Source organism: Mixophyes fleayi, chromosome 5 (genome assembly GCF_038048845.1).
Source record: "Mixophyes fleayi isolate aMixFle1 chromosome 5, aMixFle1.hap1, whole genome shotgun sequence".
Classification (NCBI taxonomy): Eukaryota; Metazoa; Chordata; class Amphibia; order Anura; family Limnodynastidae; genus Mixophyes; species Mixophyes fleayi.
In genome coordinates, this window is record NC_134406.1 from 208,660,015 (window position 1) to 208,676,256 (window position 16,242).

Sequence of the window (16,242 nt, forward strand, 5' to 3'; positions counted from 1 at the left end):
ACTTTCGATACTCCAGGCCGACATGAGCGGAAATGGGAAAATGACTTGGGTCCTCCCCCAGACGACCTATGCTGGGAGGAGGTCAGGGAGGGGATTGCCAAGAGCTCGATCTCCACACTAATTAAGGAAACTGCCTATAAAGTGTACTATAGGTGGTACTATACTCCTGATAAGTTGTCTCGAATGTTTCCTACGGCCACTCCGAGCTGCTGGCGGGAATGTGGCCAGAGAGGTACGATGCTACATATATGGTGGACCTGCCCTCGCATAGTTCCTTTCTGGAACATGGTTCTTACACTCATAAACTCTGTATCAGAACAACAGTAAAGATCCCTGGTCATTCCTTCTCTCTTGCCCTATACCTGATGAGAGTGCGCCTTCTAACAAGCTTATCTCCCACATTCTGGCAGCCGCTAAATCCCTAATAGCAAAGCACTGGAAAGACTCTAGGGCTCCCTCTATGCAGGAGTTACGGTCATACATAAGACATGTCGCAAGCATGGAGAGTAGAACGTGCTACCTCCATGACAAATCATATAACTTCGATAAGGTGTGGGCCCCGTGGTACTTTCTAGAAAGCCGTAGCGGTCTATCCAATACGGCTCCTCCTCCTGCAGATGGAACATAGCTTTTGGGCCGCCTCTGGACCCCCCCAGGCTGGATATGGTGCGCGGCTGGTGTGATGTTATTGCATTAGATATGCTTAATGTTTGTAGACACTCCCTTATATGTTTAAGCTTGGATCTTTAGTGATGGTCCCTAAGACCATGGGGAATGCTGGGAAGTGGGGGTGGGGCGGTGTGCAATGTACCCGGAGTCTGCAAATGGCTGAATAAAGAGCTCAGCAGTGCCCACCCATGCTTCAGTGTCCTGATGAACTGATTTACAAGTATATTAACAAAACATGGTGTCAGAAGTGGGATCAAAGAATCTTAGTACTGGTTGCTCTGTGATGGTCCGTTTCAAGTTTTGCCAACTTTCTTCTTGTTCATGTGACCACATCCACTCATTATTTTCCTATTAGATTGCATTTTAGACTGCTTCATTTTAGAGAATGGTGGTTTGCTTGGCTCTGTTTTCTTCACCACATGTACAGTAGTATCAGATTCCTTGTGTAACTGTTTGGCTTGTAGTCTGGTCATTTCTGCAGATCTGCACATAGTCATTGCCTTGTCTAGTGTTAGGTCTTGCTCTCTCAGCAATCTTTCTCTGAGTCCATTATCAGGTATTCCACAGACAATACGATCTCTAATCAGTGAGTCCTTTAAATCACCAAATTCACAGGTTTTGCTGAGTGATTGCAGTTCTGTAACATACTGATCAAATCCTTCTCCAGACTTCTGATCACAGGTGAAAAACTTATATCTTTCATATGTCACATTTTTCCTTGGCACAAAGTAATCTTCAAACTTTTGCATTATAGAAGATAGCACCATATTTTGCCCTTCAGCAAACTGAAAACTGTTATAAATGTCCAGCACATCCTCTCCTATCACAAGTAGAAGATGAATGCAAATCAGTGTTTACAGAATAAAGAGAACATTTCAAACTACCAACCAGAGATGAAATCATGTCACAATTTGCGGGAGCAAAATGGTTCAGTAAATTGGATGCATCTTCAGGATTCTGGCAGATGAAGCTAGATGAAGCCAGCTCAATGCTGTGTACATTTAATACCCCAGAAGGTCGATACAGATTCCTTCGACTACCATATGGGATATTGTCTGCTCCAGAAGTATATCACAAAAGGATACACATGATTTTTGAACACATTCCAGGTGTTGAAACAATGATGGATGACATTATTGTCTGGGGATCTACAAAAGAAGAACATGATTCTAGGCTCAGTGTTGTTACAAGAACATGAGGATACATGGCAACCGGTAATCTATGCATCAAGAGCATTGACAAGTGCTGAAACAAGATATGCTCAGATAGAAAAAGAACTTCTAGCAATCACATATGCATGTGAGCGATTTCATCAATTTGTGTATGGTCAAGCGTTTACAGTGGAAACTGACCACAAGCCATTGGTAGTCATCATGGCTAAATCGTTACATGACTGTCCCATGAGAATTCAACGAATGCTTATAAGACTACAAAAATATGATGTCCAATTGCTGTACTGTCCTGGTAAATACATGTACATTGCTGACACACTTTCCCGTGCTGTGGACAAAAGTGAAGGTTCCGAAAGTCTGATGGATAAAGAGATAGACGCATATGTTAATTTGATTGTAGCTTCTCTACCTGTGTCTCTTGCAAGACAAGAACAGATAAGAAAAGAAACAGAGACAGACATCACAATGAAAGTGTTACAAGACATCATTCTGAAAGGATGGCCAGCAGAAAAAAATGCGTGCCCACTGTCTATTCATGATTATTGGATGTACCGCACTGACCTTACAGTTGTCAATGGTATTATTTACAAAGGCAATAGAATTGTTATACCTGCACGACTAAGAAAAATTATGCTGTGCAAGATACATGAAGGCCACTTAGGAGAAGAGAAATGTAAACGGAGGGCGCGTGAAGTGATGTATTGGCCAAGAATGAACCAGGACATAGCACAGACAACAGCTACATGTGAACTGTGTCTTATGTACAGACCAAAGCAAAAAGTCGAGCCGCTGAGTCCTCAAGCAGTGCCAGAGAGACCATACCAGAAGGTAGGCGCAGATTTGTTTGATTGTATTGGAAAAACGCACATTGTCGTGACTGATTATTATTCTAATTACCCCGAGGTGCAGACTCTACCTACAACTACTAGTAAAGCCGTAATCAGTTGCATGAAGTCAATCTTTGCAAGGCATGGTGTTCCTATGGAAGTGTTCACCGACAATGGACCTCAGTTTTCCAGCGCTGAATTTAGACAATTTGCTGAAGAGTGGGAATTTGTCCATACAACATCGAGTCCCCACTATCCACAGTCAAATGGGTTGGTGGAAAGTTCAGTAAAAACTGTAAAGAGTCTAATGAAAAAAGCACAAGACGGCAAAGAAGATTTCTACAAAAGTCTTTTAATCTACCGCAGTACACCTTTACAGAATGGACTTTCTCCTGCACAAATGCTGATGGGAAGGAGGATTAGAGCAAATCTTCCGATAAGTGATGAACTACTTAATACGCATAACTCAGCATTGGTGAGACTGAGTAAGGTACGTCAACAGGAGAAACAGAAACTGTACCATGATAGGCGAGCAAAAAGCTTATCTGATCTAAGATCAGGTGACCAAGTCCGTCTCCGAGATCATGAGAAAGGCATTTGGATGCAGAAAGGTATTGTGCAAGCACAAGTAGCACCAAGATCTTATATTGTACGTACAGATCGTGGAACAGAAGTAAGAAGAAATCGGGTCGATTTAAGATCTCAACCCAACCATAGTGATGGCAACACGACTGAAGAATACCCTTCATCTGACATGTATGATGGACTTGATAATGGTGAACAAACCATGATGGAAGAAAGGTCCAACATGGTTGACGAAACACAGACTTTGTGTGAAAGACCCAAAAGAGAAATACGCAGACCTGAGAGACTCATTGAAACGTGTTAGATTATGTTCTTAATGTTATATCGTTGAATTGTTATACTGAAGGATACAGGGCTAATCTTTAAAGAAAAGAAGATGTGATGTTATTGCATTAGATATGCTTAATGTTTGTAGACACTCCCTTATATGTTTAAGCTTGGATCTTTAGTGATGGTCCCTAAGACCATGGGGAATGCTGGGAAGTGGGGGTGGGGCGGTGTGCAATGTACCCGGAGTCTGCAAATGGCTGAATAAAGAGCTCAGCAGTGCCCACCCATGCTTCAGTGTCCTGATGAACTGATTTACAAGTATATTAACAAAACAGCTGGTGAGTAATGTCTGTATGCCACTGCTCTTTCGGGCAGTCATTGTAACTGTGTGTCAAAGCCTTTCCTAGCAATGTTCCAAGTTTGTGTGCCTATTTATTTATTAGCAATATTGTTCATAATATTTGTGCCTTTCTACCCCCCCCCCCTTCCCTTCCCTTCTCACCCTCCCCACCGATAAGGAAGTATAAAACTCAGAGGATACACCTTGAATATTAAGATTTTTTTCTTGTCAAAAATGTTGTCTATACTGTTCCTGTTGTCTCCTCTTTAAATAAAAATTGTAAAAAAAAAAAAAAGCACTGAATGGCTCAGTCCTAGACACAGTCTATTCTCCGGATCTTCCACCATCTGTCTTGACCAGTGTTACTGGAAATTGCTTTATAATGTCATGTCACATTGGATGTCCTCTTTACACCTCAAACTCAATCTTTCAGAAACTGAGCTCATAATCTTTTATCAGCCAACTAAGGCTAGTTACTCAACATACATATTTCTGTCGCTAACATGGTAATAAACCCTACCAAAACAACCCACTGAGTCGCAAACCAAAATTGCTGTGGGATATCATAGACCACTAAGCACTTTTTCCCACCTGCAATCTGGCTGCACAAAAAGAAAATTGTTAGGCACAGGGAATTAAATTAACATAATCTCTACAACCTAGACCTTTAAGGACTGCTAATTATTGAACTTCCTTGAGAGCAGTTCTGCAGTGCATGTTTATACCAAGAGTAAAAAAACAAAAAGTTATGTGTTGAAATGCACCAATTGTCTGCCTAAAAAACAAAATTGTAATTAAAATATCACAGTAAATGCATACTTACCTACTTTCTTCAGCTCCCTTCCGGGAGCCAGCCAGTGGAGGGGGGCGTGAAGGGGCGGGGTGGCCGAAATCGCGTCATTTCGGCCCCGCCCCCTGTGACGTCATGACGCAAATTGCGTCATTTGACAGCGGGGGCGGGGCCAAACGCCGCGATTCACCGGGAATCGCGGCGTTTGGGATCTAATTCTGCCCACTTCACTAGGAAGTGGGGCACTTCCTAGTGAAGTGGGCAGAATTCGGGAGATTGCCACACTCGCCCGGGAGTCCGGGAGACTCTCACAAAATGCGGGAGTCTCCCGGACATTCCGGGAGAGTTGGCAAGTATGAGTAAATGTGACCAGTATTAGTAACAGTGTATTTCTCTTTGGCTTGACCGTGACACCAAAGTAACATCAGACTGAAATTTATCAGATGACATTCGGACACAGACGTAAATTAATCTGCTGACGACACTAAGAGGCACCGATGTAAATTTACTACTCAGCTCATGCTCTCAATAGCCAGCATTGTATAGTTTTGGCACAAACGTGTGAGGCCTGACTGGAAATGGTTGTCACATAGGCAAAATAGCAGGAAAGGCCAGAATAACAGGAAATTTCATTTACCAATCTAATTAAATGGATGGAATGTAGGATGGTTTTTTTCCAGAAATAATAGTAGCTGCGGCTATTGAGCAAATTATATAAGTAGACAAACAAGGAAATACAAGACTTTACCATTTACTAAAATATAACAAAAACAAATATTTTATGTTACAATTTAGTACTAATATTTTGTGGAAGAACAATCCCTCCTATACACGTTGAACCACAATAACTTCATGAGGAAAGGGCAAAGGAATTATTATCTTTCTTTTTTTTTTAAACTTTGTATTTATTGAAGAAACATGTACTTACACAATAACAATAAATATTATAGCATCAGAGAGTAGCGTTTGTTTTAATTTTGATATAAAACTGGGAGGCATGGGGGATGGGGAGGGAACAGGGGTACAGGTACAGTTCAAGGCAACAGTTCAAAATCTATTCCAACAATAATTTATGGGAAGTGCAAAATTGCAGGACATAGGGTAGTAACAAAACATCGAAATTAAATGAAATAGTTCATGAAGGTTCTTGTTCCATACGATCATGAGAAGGACCTGGAAGCGGCTACAGACTTGCACAAATAAGCAGCTACAAGGAGAGAGCTAGAGAGGCCTTGGTGCCCCTACCAGATGGCAGCCTGGGCGGACTTCTCAAAAGCACAGGGGGGCCATATGGCATCAAACTTAGCTTGTTTATCATGTAGGTAATAGGTGATGTTCTCCATGCATGCAAAGTGCCAGATGGAATTTTTGAGGACAGAGAAGGGAGTCCTTGTTGATTCCAATTCTTAGTTATTTGTGTTTTTGCAGCTGTAATTATATGAGATACTAATTTTTTTTGGGAAGTATGGAAGTGTCTTGCTTGAAAAAACTCAAAGAACATGGATCGATGAGGAGAAAATTTGCGAAAGATGCAGTCTAAAGAGGCACAGGTATTTTGTATGTTGACGTCATAAGCAATACCAGCTTGTCTACAGTGTTTAAAATGGGAAGCGGAGAGAGATCCGAGTGGAATTATGGATTGTCCCACAGTGGGATAATGGGGGATATTGTCGTAGATAATTTAAACTGAGATTTACTTGAGTCCCATAGAGACCAGCAGAATTTAAGGGAGAGGATAGAATTTAGTTTAGGGGCTTATGATGTTTAGGTTATCCCCAATTAGAGGCAAGATACTTTGAGTGAATAAGGTTAGTTTCAAGATCCACCCATACAATGGTAGAGGGCGGAGTGAACGGTGCTGCTACTTGGTTCAGGTGAGAGGCCAAACAGTAGACTTTAACACCTGGGAAGCCTCTGTCTTCCCTGTTCATGGGCTTCTTCAGTAAAGACAGAGGTTCTGGGATGTTTACCATTCTAGATAAATTTAAGAAAAGCCGAATGTAAGTCTTTAAATATTGTACTAGAGACTCTGACCGTTAGGGTCTGAAAAAGATACAACAGTTTTGGAATCAAGATAAATTTTATCGCGATTATCCTCTCCAACCATGAAATAACACATCTCCACCATGTAGTCAGGTCCAATATAATTTTATCAATAATTTGGGGGACATTCTCCTGATCTAGACATTCATAGAAAGAACTAAACATATACTCCTAGGTATTTTATTTTACGAGTTTGCCATTTTAGCATGATTTTGGTTTCAAGCTTTTCTTTAATAAGCTGTGGGATGTGTAACAACATGGCCTCCAATTTAGAGAAGTTTATTTTAAATCAAAAGAGACTGTCAAACATATCTATTAGTTCATATAACACAGGAATGAAACCTGGTGTTGTGTGAGAGACAAAAGTACATAATCCACGAATAAGATGATCTTATGTTGCTGGTCACCCACCTCCACTCTATGTATAGATTTGGAGCTTCTGATCAACGATGCAAGGGGCTCCATCACCATGGCGAAGACCGAGGGCAACCCTGCTTAGTCCCATTTGAGGATGGGATAGTATCAGAGAGCAAGCCATTGACTATCACCCTAGCCGCAGGGGAAGAATAGAGAGCAACAACTCCAGTGAGGAGTTCACCTGTCAATCCGAGATATTCTAGGGATAAAATGATCGCCGGCATTTCGTCTTATATTTCATCTGTACAAAATCAATTGCTCTTCTTGTGTTATCCCTGGCCTTAGGCCCTTGGATAAAGCCCACTTCATCATAATGAATCTTTACTGGGAGAATTCTGTTTTAAGCGATTAGCCAAGATCTTAGCACATAATTTAATATCACTGATAAGCAATGATATGGGTCTATAGCTCCCACATTCACAGGGATATTTTATTTCTTGGATTCAAGCATAGATTTAGGGAAGGAAACTCCCTGGAGTACAGCGATGAATACAGAGTGGAGGGAATTATTATCTTTTATTTATATGGTGACAAAAAAGGTCTGCAGCTCCGTACAACACATTTACAGTAGTATATAATAAACAGACAGCAACGATCCATAACACATTACAAAAATATAAAAATAAAATAAAAAGGACAGACATACGGATTAAACAAGTTACAAACACATAACATGACAGTGAGTGAGAGTGATGGTAATGTCCAAAGTTAAGTAGGTTTGGGCTCAAGAAGTAAAGGCTAGGGAAGCAGGCCAAGAGGTACAGAGGGTAATGGAATAGTAGAAGAAGAACACAAGAAAAGAAGGTTCTGTACATGAGAGCTTACATCCAATAGGGAAGGAGAAGACACAAATAGGGTGGGACAGAGTGGGGGAGCGAAGATGATAGCCGAAGAAAAGGAGTTAGGAGGAGGGCTGATAGGCTTGAATAAAGAAGTGAATAAATAAATAAAGAAGGGCACACTTGAAGCCTTGGAGAGTAGAGACTAACCTAAACCAGCATGGGAGATTGTTTCACAGCTGGGGAGCAGGCCAGGCAAAGTACTGGAAGTGGGAGCGGGAAGAGGTAATCAGTGAGGTAGCGAGGCGGCGGTAGATGTAAGAGCGGAGAGGGCAGCCACGAGTGTGGGTAGAAATGTGGTTGGAAAAAGGGCAGCAGCATTCAGGATGGACCTGAGAGCAAGGTTGGAGCTGGGAAGGCCAGAGAGACAGAGGTAACAATAATCAAGGTGATAGCTACCAAAAATCTTAATCATTCTTAAGCTAACATGGTGAGAAAGAATGGATCCTGAATATAGGTGTAGGCAGCAGGAATTGGAGAGGCACTGAATGTCAGGTTTGAAGGAAAAGCTGGAGTCAAGAATAACCCCTAGGCAGCAAACTTGAGGGACAGAAAAGAGGACTGTGTTAAAAAAAGAAAGAGAGGGGAGGGAACACTATAATTCCAGTCTTTGAAATAATAAGTTTAAGAAAGTACTGGAACATCCAAGATACGATGACCGAGAAACAGCAGGAGACATGATACATAATGAAAGGGGAGAGGTTAGGGGAGGAAAGATACATTTGGGTGTCATCGGCATACAGGTGGTTCTTGAGGCCAATTGAGCCGATGAAGTCACCAAGAGAAGAGGTGTAGAGGGAGAAGAGCATGGTACTAAGAACGGCTCATTGGAGAACTCGGGAGGTGGAGTCTGGTATAGATATTGAAAAGGAGCAGATGGTGAGGTAAGAGGAAAACCAGGAGAGGACAGTCACAGATGCCTATAGAGTGCCTTCTCTGCTGCTTTTGGTATCTTTGATGGTATCGAAGGGAGCAGAGAAGTTGACAAGAATATGTATATAAAAAAAAGAAAAAAGAAAAAATGGAATGGGTCAAGGAGGGACTGATGTGAGAGAAAAGAGGCGACACTGTTGTAGACAACCCATACAAGAAGTTTAGAGGCAAAAGGAAGATGCATCATCACTCCTAGCTACATGCGGGTGGAAGCATCCATGTATGGGCAATTATGTTACCGAACACGCATGTTTGCAGAGAGACATGGGAGTCTGGGTCTTCGGTGATATAAGTCGAAGTATAAAATTCAATCCTTCTCTCTGACCACCACTACAGAGAATACTCACTTGCTTCAGAACATTCACAGGTATACTATGCTACATTTACAATTTTACAAAACTCTTATTTCCCTGCAATACACTATGCTGTTTTAACATTACTTTTCCAGAGATTTACGGTGATTCAACCCTGCAATATTCTGATGTAACCATGCCATTTCTTATCTCACAATACCAACCATGAGCTGTAGCTATCTCTCAATAACTCTGCAATACTTCTTATTTATTATCCTTACAATGACTTAAATTCCTCCATGCTTTTATTCATTTACCGCCCCATGTTTTCCCATGCTTTTATAAATCTCTAACCATGCTCATCTCTCTCTCCTTGCCCTTCTATGCTTTTATCTATCTCTATGCATGTTCTCTAAAACACTCTCCCTCACGCTCTCTATCTCCACATACACGGTCACATATGCACTCATGCTCTCAGGCGCCATCACTTTCTCTCTCCCACTGTGTAACTCTTTACTAGAGATAAACTGGAAACTCAGTTTTAAGAGTGGTTTTGTGGTATTGAATAATATCTGACCTGCACAATTACACTGTATCCTATGTAAGGATTTATATCTACCATTTATATCACCTCGAAATTATTACGGTGAAGTAAAATAATTTGTATTTTGTATTTGTTTATGACAACTGAGCTAATTAGTGAATGGGTTGTCTATACTTGTAATACTTGTGGTTGAGTTCATGATTGGTCTGTATTCACATAGCAAATGACACGTAATGGTGGGTTACTTCACGGGTTTAAGATATGTGAGACATAGTATATGCCCAGTCAAACAAAAAAAGTGAGTAAGTTGCTCTCACGGACTTCTAGTTGGGATGCACTAAGTGTAACAGCTGGGACTTCCTGTCTATGGTTGTCGTGGTACAAGACAAACATTTAAGAAAGTTGCATAGAAAAATGTCACTTAAGAATAATTGAGATGTCATGGGTACCGTATTATTTGAGGTGACAAAAATAGAGGAAAAAGCCACTAATTGTATTACACCCAAATAATTACATAAGTTATTAAATCGTCATTAGTGTATTTTGTTTCACTATTAGCCCACCAGTGCATAAATAGTACACCCTTTAACACCTGTCATTGCATTATGCTTTAGGCATTTAATCAACAAAATGCTCAAATGTTACAAGCACATGTGTAATAATAATAATAATAATGATAATAATAATAATAATAATAAATATAAATATATATATATATATATATATATATATATATATATATATATATATATATATATATATATATATATATATATATATATATATATATATATATATATATATATGAGATGCTCCCTGACCCCCGTGTTTTGGTTTTGGATCTGGTTGACGTTCGGGTTTTGGTTTTGCCAAAACTGCCCTTGCGTGTTTTTGTTTTGGATCTGTATTTTTGTAATTTAAAATTGCTAAAATCACATAGTTTTGCTGTTTTTGTTATCCTACATTATTGTTAACCTCACTAACACTAATTTCAACTACTTTGCAGTCAGTTTTGACCACCTCACAGGTAACATTATTATTTTCATACACTTTTGGACCAATAATGCAGCGACCTGGCTGGATGCTAAGTGACAGAGCAATGACTCAAACACACGGCAGTTCCTAGCACATCTAGGACACATTGGCACACAGCAGTGGAAGAAAAGAAAAGGGGTGCAAGATGGAATTGTCCTTGGATCATGAAACCAGTTATGGTTCATTTGATCGCTCCACCTGTTTCTTGGATAAGTGAGGTAATTCTACAGCTAATACATGGCAACGAGCGCTGACCCCCCCGGGATGCGTGCTTTTATCAGGCACACACCAATACAGGGTGCCAGACAATGCACTAAAAAGAGCCATTGTAATTCCCAGAAAAAAAGCCAGTTCATCTGTGAGCTTCGAATCAGCCCCAATTCCCACAAAATTATAATCTAGTTAGGTACCTTTTATGTAGAGTGCAGATTACAAACACAACAAAACACGTGTGGGAGAATGTGGCCTCTAAGAAGCTGACTACTAGACACAAGCTGACTACTAGACACAAAGACATTGCATGGATGGCTATCCAGAGATGTCTGCCTCTCAGGACATTTATGCACTCCCGGAACCTGTGCCGATATGTCCACTGCCCCTTCTGTATCACCAGAAGGGACACAGCACAGCATATTTTTTGGGACTGCCCCACTGCACAGGCACTGTTGGATGCCTTGGAACATGAACAGAAGGACAGTGTGCCCAGAACTTGCCTTTCATACCATTCAGTATTTTATGGATTATTTCCTGGGACCCACATCACTGGGGCAAACCAGGAGGCCTGGAGCCTAATGAACTGCTTTAAGGACGCTATCTGGCTTGCCAGGAATCGCCTCATCTTGAAAAGGGAGAAGATGACCATCCAGGACTGTCGCAGGCTGATCCACAGCCTACTACTAAGAGACTATAACACCTTTGACAGCCCTGAGGAAGAGGAAGATGATTAATTTTCTGTCTCCCCCTTCTCCCCCTGTGTGTCTGTTTATTCAATATAAACACTGTTGAATTTGCCTGCAAATTCAGAAGACAAGCCTACTTGTCTTCCTATTCATCAATGACTCTTAGCAATGGAGCACTCGTCTTTGGGTGTATATTAGACCCTACACTTATTAGTGCAAATTAAGAAAAAAATCCTGCAACGACTTGTAGATTACTACTTCAGCAATGACAAAATGACCAACGCAGATCTTCTATAAGGGCGTATATCAGACCTTACACTTTGTAGTGCAAATTCAGAAAAAAGCCTGCAAGGACTTGTATATTTATAATTTGTATTTCTGCAATGACAGAGAAAGCTCCATTGCTGAATTTAACACTGCTACCACCCTCCTCTTTCTCTTCTATCACTTTGCCTGCCAAACTGCTCTATACTCTGGCCTACCCCTTCTCTGTCCCTCTCTCAAATAGCGCTAGATCGCCATGGAGGGCGGTATTTATAGATTCCAAAACTTGCGAGATCTGGCGACATCACAATGATGTTTTGCCTCGTTTTGGAATCCGAATAGGCGCGAGAGTACCAAGCCGACTCGGTACTCCAAAGTTCGGGTGAGTTCGGTTTTCACGAAACCGAGCCCGCCCATCTCTAATAAATAAATAATTTATATATATATATATATATATATATATATATATATATATATATATATATATATATATATATATATATATATATATATTATAAATGTCTAGTGGCGTGTGTTAGTCTGTCTGTGTGTGGAAAAAATAAAACCAAGCTGCAGCGCCACCTGCTGGGCGGAGTTATACACTGACCTACTAAATTCTTAGTGTGTGTGGGAAAAAAAATTCAGAAAGGGCTGAAATTTGGTATACCAAGATGTTTTTAATTTGTTAATTTAATTTGTTAATTGTTAAAAGTGTTTATAAAAGATTTAAAAAATATATATATATATATTTCTTGAAGGAGAAGTGACAGTTGGGAGTGGTTGGTGGTTGAGGCCTGGGCTACGGTCCAAATACATGACAAGAACCTTTTTAACACCTTTAGTAGCTTGATTTGACTAGAATGCATGAGTATCATGCACGGGTTAACTTATATATATATATATATATATATATATATATATATATATGATAAGTAGTGATCTGCAGTGAATAATAATAATAAGCACAGAAGTCTACTGCATTTCTACTTTATACAATACTAGACAGATGCAGGAGAGATAATTAAAATAACTGATATACTTACCAGGAAAAACATCTCCAGCTGTAAACTGCACACCTTTAGCAAATTCTGCAGAGATGTTGGCGGGTTTATCAGGATCAGGTATAACATTTATCTTTACTGGACGGCTTTCCAAGTTATTCTTATTATGTACAGCTTTACACTGCAAGGAATACACCCCCCTAAAAATAAAGGAATGACATTGCATATTTTAGGAAAAAATAAAACTGATTTAATATTGTTTACTTTTACAGATCATATTTCTTCAATACTATATGCAGGAGGGTTACACTCTATTTTTGATTTATGAGGAGCAGATATTAAATGGATTGGTTTAGTAGTCCAAAGTATAGTTTATACTATGTTGGAATGGAGGTCAACATTTATTAGCACTGAATTAATTTATGCATTTTAAGCCAGTGTTGGACTTTATCAGCAGTTTTATTTTGGTCATAAAAATTGTGACGTTAATGAATCTACGCGATATGCTTTTATTTCATGGTGTGTTATGTAGAAATCAGCCATTATAAAAATTGTCATTCTTTATTTTACTATACATTATTATTAATCTTTATTTATAGGGGTTCGCCACATGATTCCTGCAACGCCTCACAGAGAGCAAACAACAAGATAGTACATAGTATAAGAGTACAATAAAGTAAACAAATAACACTACAACTCACAACACAGCTAGTGATACCCTGGAAAAAAAGCTATAGGTAACGAGAACAGGAAGGGATAGGGCCCTGCTCACTAGAGCACACGATCTAAAAGAAAAGGGGCAGACAAAAGATTGACACATGTGGTGAGATAATGTAAGGGGATCTGAGGACAAGAAGCAAGCGTGGGAACAATGGAGGATGAAAGAAGATGAGGTATACTACATGGCAAAATGGTTAAGTGGAGGACTGGTAGGCTTCTCTAAACAGATTGTTTTTCAATGACCGGTTGAAGTTATACAGGCTAGGGGATAGTCTGATGGAACGAGAAAGATCATTCCAGTTGTGGGGGCCAGCACAAGAGAAATCCTGGATAAGGGAGTGAGATGTGGTTACCAGAGGGGAGGAAAGGCGACTGTCATTGTTCAAAGGGAAGGAGGGAATATGTGTGGAGATGAGGTTGGAAATGTAGGGAGCAGTGGAGTTGGAGAGGGCCTTGTATGCGAGGGTGAAGAGGTTGAAGAGGATTCTGTAGGGGAAGGGGAGCCACCAGTGTAAGGAGCGAGAATGGAGAAGGGGAGGCAAGTAAGGAAAAGGTTGGAGTAGTTGAGATGGGAAATGATCAGTAAGTGGATTTGGTGGCATCCTGGAAGAGGAAGGGTTATATACAGACAATGTTGCAGAGCTGGAAGGAACAGGATTGGGCAAGAGCTTGAATGTGAGGAGCGAAGAGGTGGGAGGGATCAAAAATGAATCTTAGGCAGCAGAGTAGGGGAACAGAATAGTGGTGTTTTCAACAGTGATAGAGAGGACGGGAGAGGAGGAGACTCATGAAGGAGGGAAGACAATGTATTCAGTTTTGGCCATGTTAAGTTTGATAAAGCATAAGGACATCCAGGAGGAGATGGCAGAGTGGCAACTGGATACCCGAGAGAGGAGGGAAGGGGAGAGATCAGGAGATGAGAGGTAGAGTTGAGTGTTCTCAGCATAGAAGTAGTACTGGAGTCCGAAGGAACTAATGAGTTCACCCAGGGAAGAGGCGTACAGACAAATAGCAGAGGGCCAAGGACAGAAACTGTGGGACGCCTACAGGAAGGATAAACAGGGGGAGCGCGACAAGAGTTAGAAACAGAGAAGGTGTGATTCGTGAGGTAGGATGTGAACCACGAAAGGACGGTGCCAGAAAAGCTAATGGTGTGAAAGGTGTGGAGTAGGAGAGGCTGCAGAGAGGTCTAGGAGGGTAAGCAGGGAGAAGTGACCCCTGGATTTTGCCTGAGAGAAGAATGTTGGTGACTTAGGTCAAGACAGTTTCTGCGTAGTGGAGGTAACGTAAAACAGAGAGGATCAAGGAAGGAGTTGTCAGAGAGGTGGGTGCAAAAGAGTGTGTTTAAAGTAGGGATGTGCACCGGCGACTTTTGAGGTCTCGTGTTTTGTGTTTTGGATCCGGATTTTCGTTATTTTTGAGGTTCGGATTTGTCTCGCAAAACACTTGACGAAAGGTCTCGGTTCGGATTTAAGGTATTGGATTCGGATTTTTTTTGAAAAAAACATAAAAAGTTTAAAAATCAAGTTTTTGGGCTTATTTTCACTCCTAGGCTATTATTAACCTCAATAACATTCAATAACAAGCATTTCCACTAATTTACAGTGTATTCTGAACACCTCACAATATAGTTATTAGTCCAAAACGTTGCAACAAGGTATCTTTCTGGACTGCGTAGAGGAGTGGGTCACCACAATATATATTAAAAACCCTGAACTTTTATGATTCGCACCAATAATTGTACCTGGACTGCGTAGAGGAGTGGGTCACCACAATATATTAAAAACCCTGAACTTTTATGAATCGCACCAATAAATGTACCTGGACTGCGTAGAGGAGTGGGTCACCACAATATATATAATAAGAAAACCATCAACTTGTTTGATTCGCACCAATAAATGTACCTGGACTGCGTAGAGGAGTGGGCACTGGGCACCACAATAAAATATATAAAAAACCTTCAACAGGTCTGCATTACACTACACATACGGCTGCTCCTCCATCCTCTCCATCATATACATGTTGGAGTTTTAGCGTGTGACAACCTCTTGTTTTTGATAATGTCAGTGCATTTTGAATATTTTTCAATTTGCCCCACACCACTGAATGTACTTTATCTATGATACGCATCTATCTATCTTGACTGCGTAGTGTGGTGGCCCCGGTACACAATTTGGTACCGGGGCCACAATAAAATAAATACACCCTCCACGTGTCAGAATTCCACCAAACAAGTATCTGGACTGCGTAGTGGGGTGGCCCCGGTACCCAACTTGATACCGGGGCCACAATAAAATAAATACACCCTCCACGTGTCAGAATTCCACCAAACAAGTATCTGGACTGCGTAGTGGGGTGGCCCCGGTACCCAACTTGATACCGGGGCCACAATAAAATAAATACACCCTCCACGTGTCAGAATTCCACCAAACAAGTATCTGGACTGCGTAGTGGGGTGGCCCCGGTACCCAACTTGATACCGGGGCCACAATAAAATAAATACACCCTCCACGTGTCAGAATTCCACCAAACAAGTATCTGGACTGCGTAGTGGGGTGGCCCCGGTACCCAACTTGATACCGGGGCCACAATACCTCCTCC

At 40.9% G+C, this 16,242-nt stretch overlaps 1 protein-coding gene across 2 annotated transcripts in view; it reads right to left on the reverse strand.

The window, feature by feature from the left end:
- Positions 1-16,242, reverse strand: part of SMCHD1 (structural maintenance of chromosomes flexible hinge domain containing 1) — a 185,915-nt gene that overhangs the window by 39,174 nt on the left and 130,499 nt on the right. For both annotated transcript variants that reach the window (XM_075213372.1, XM_075213373.1), the window contains one exon: positions 12,964-13,121. In XM_075213372.1, coding sequence (XP_075069473.1) covers positions 12,964-13,121 — 158 coding nt within the window. The remainder of the gene's footprint in view (positions 1-12,963; positions 13,122-16,242) is intronic.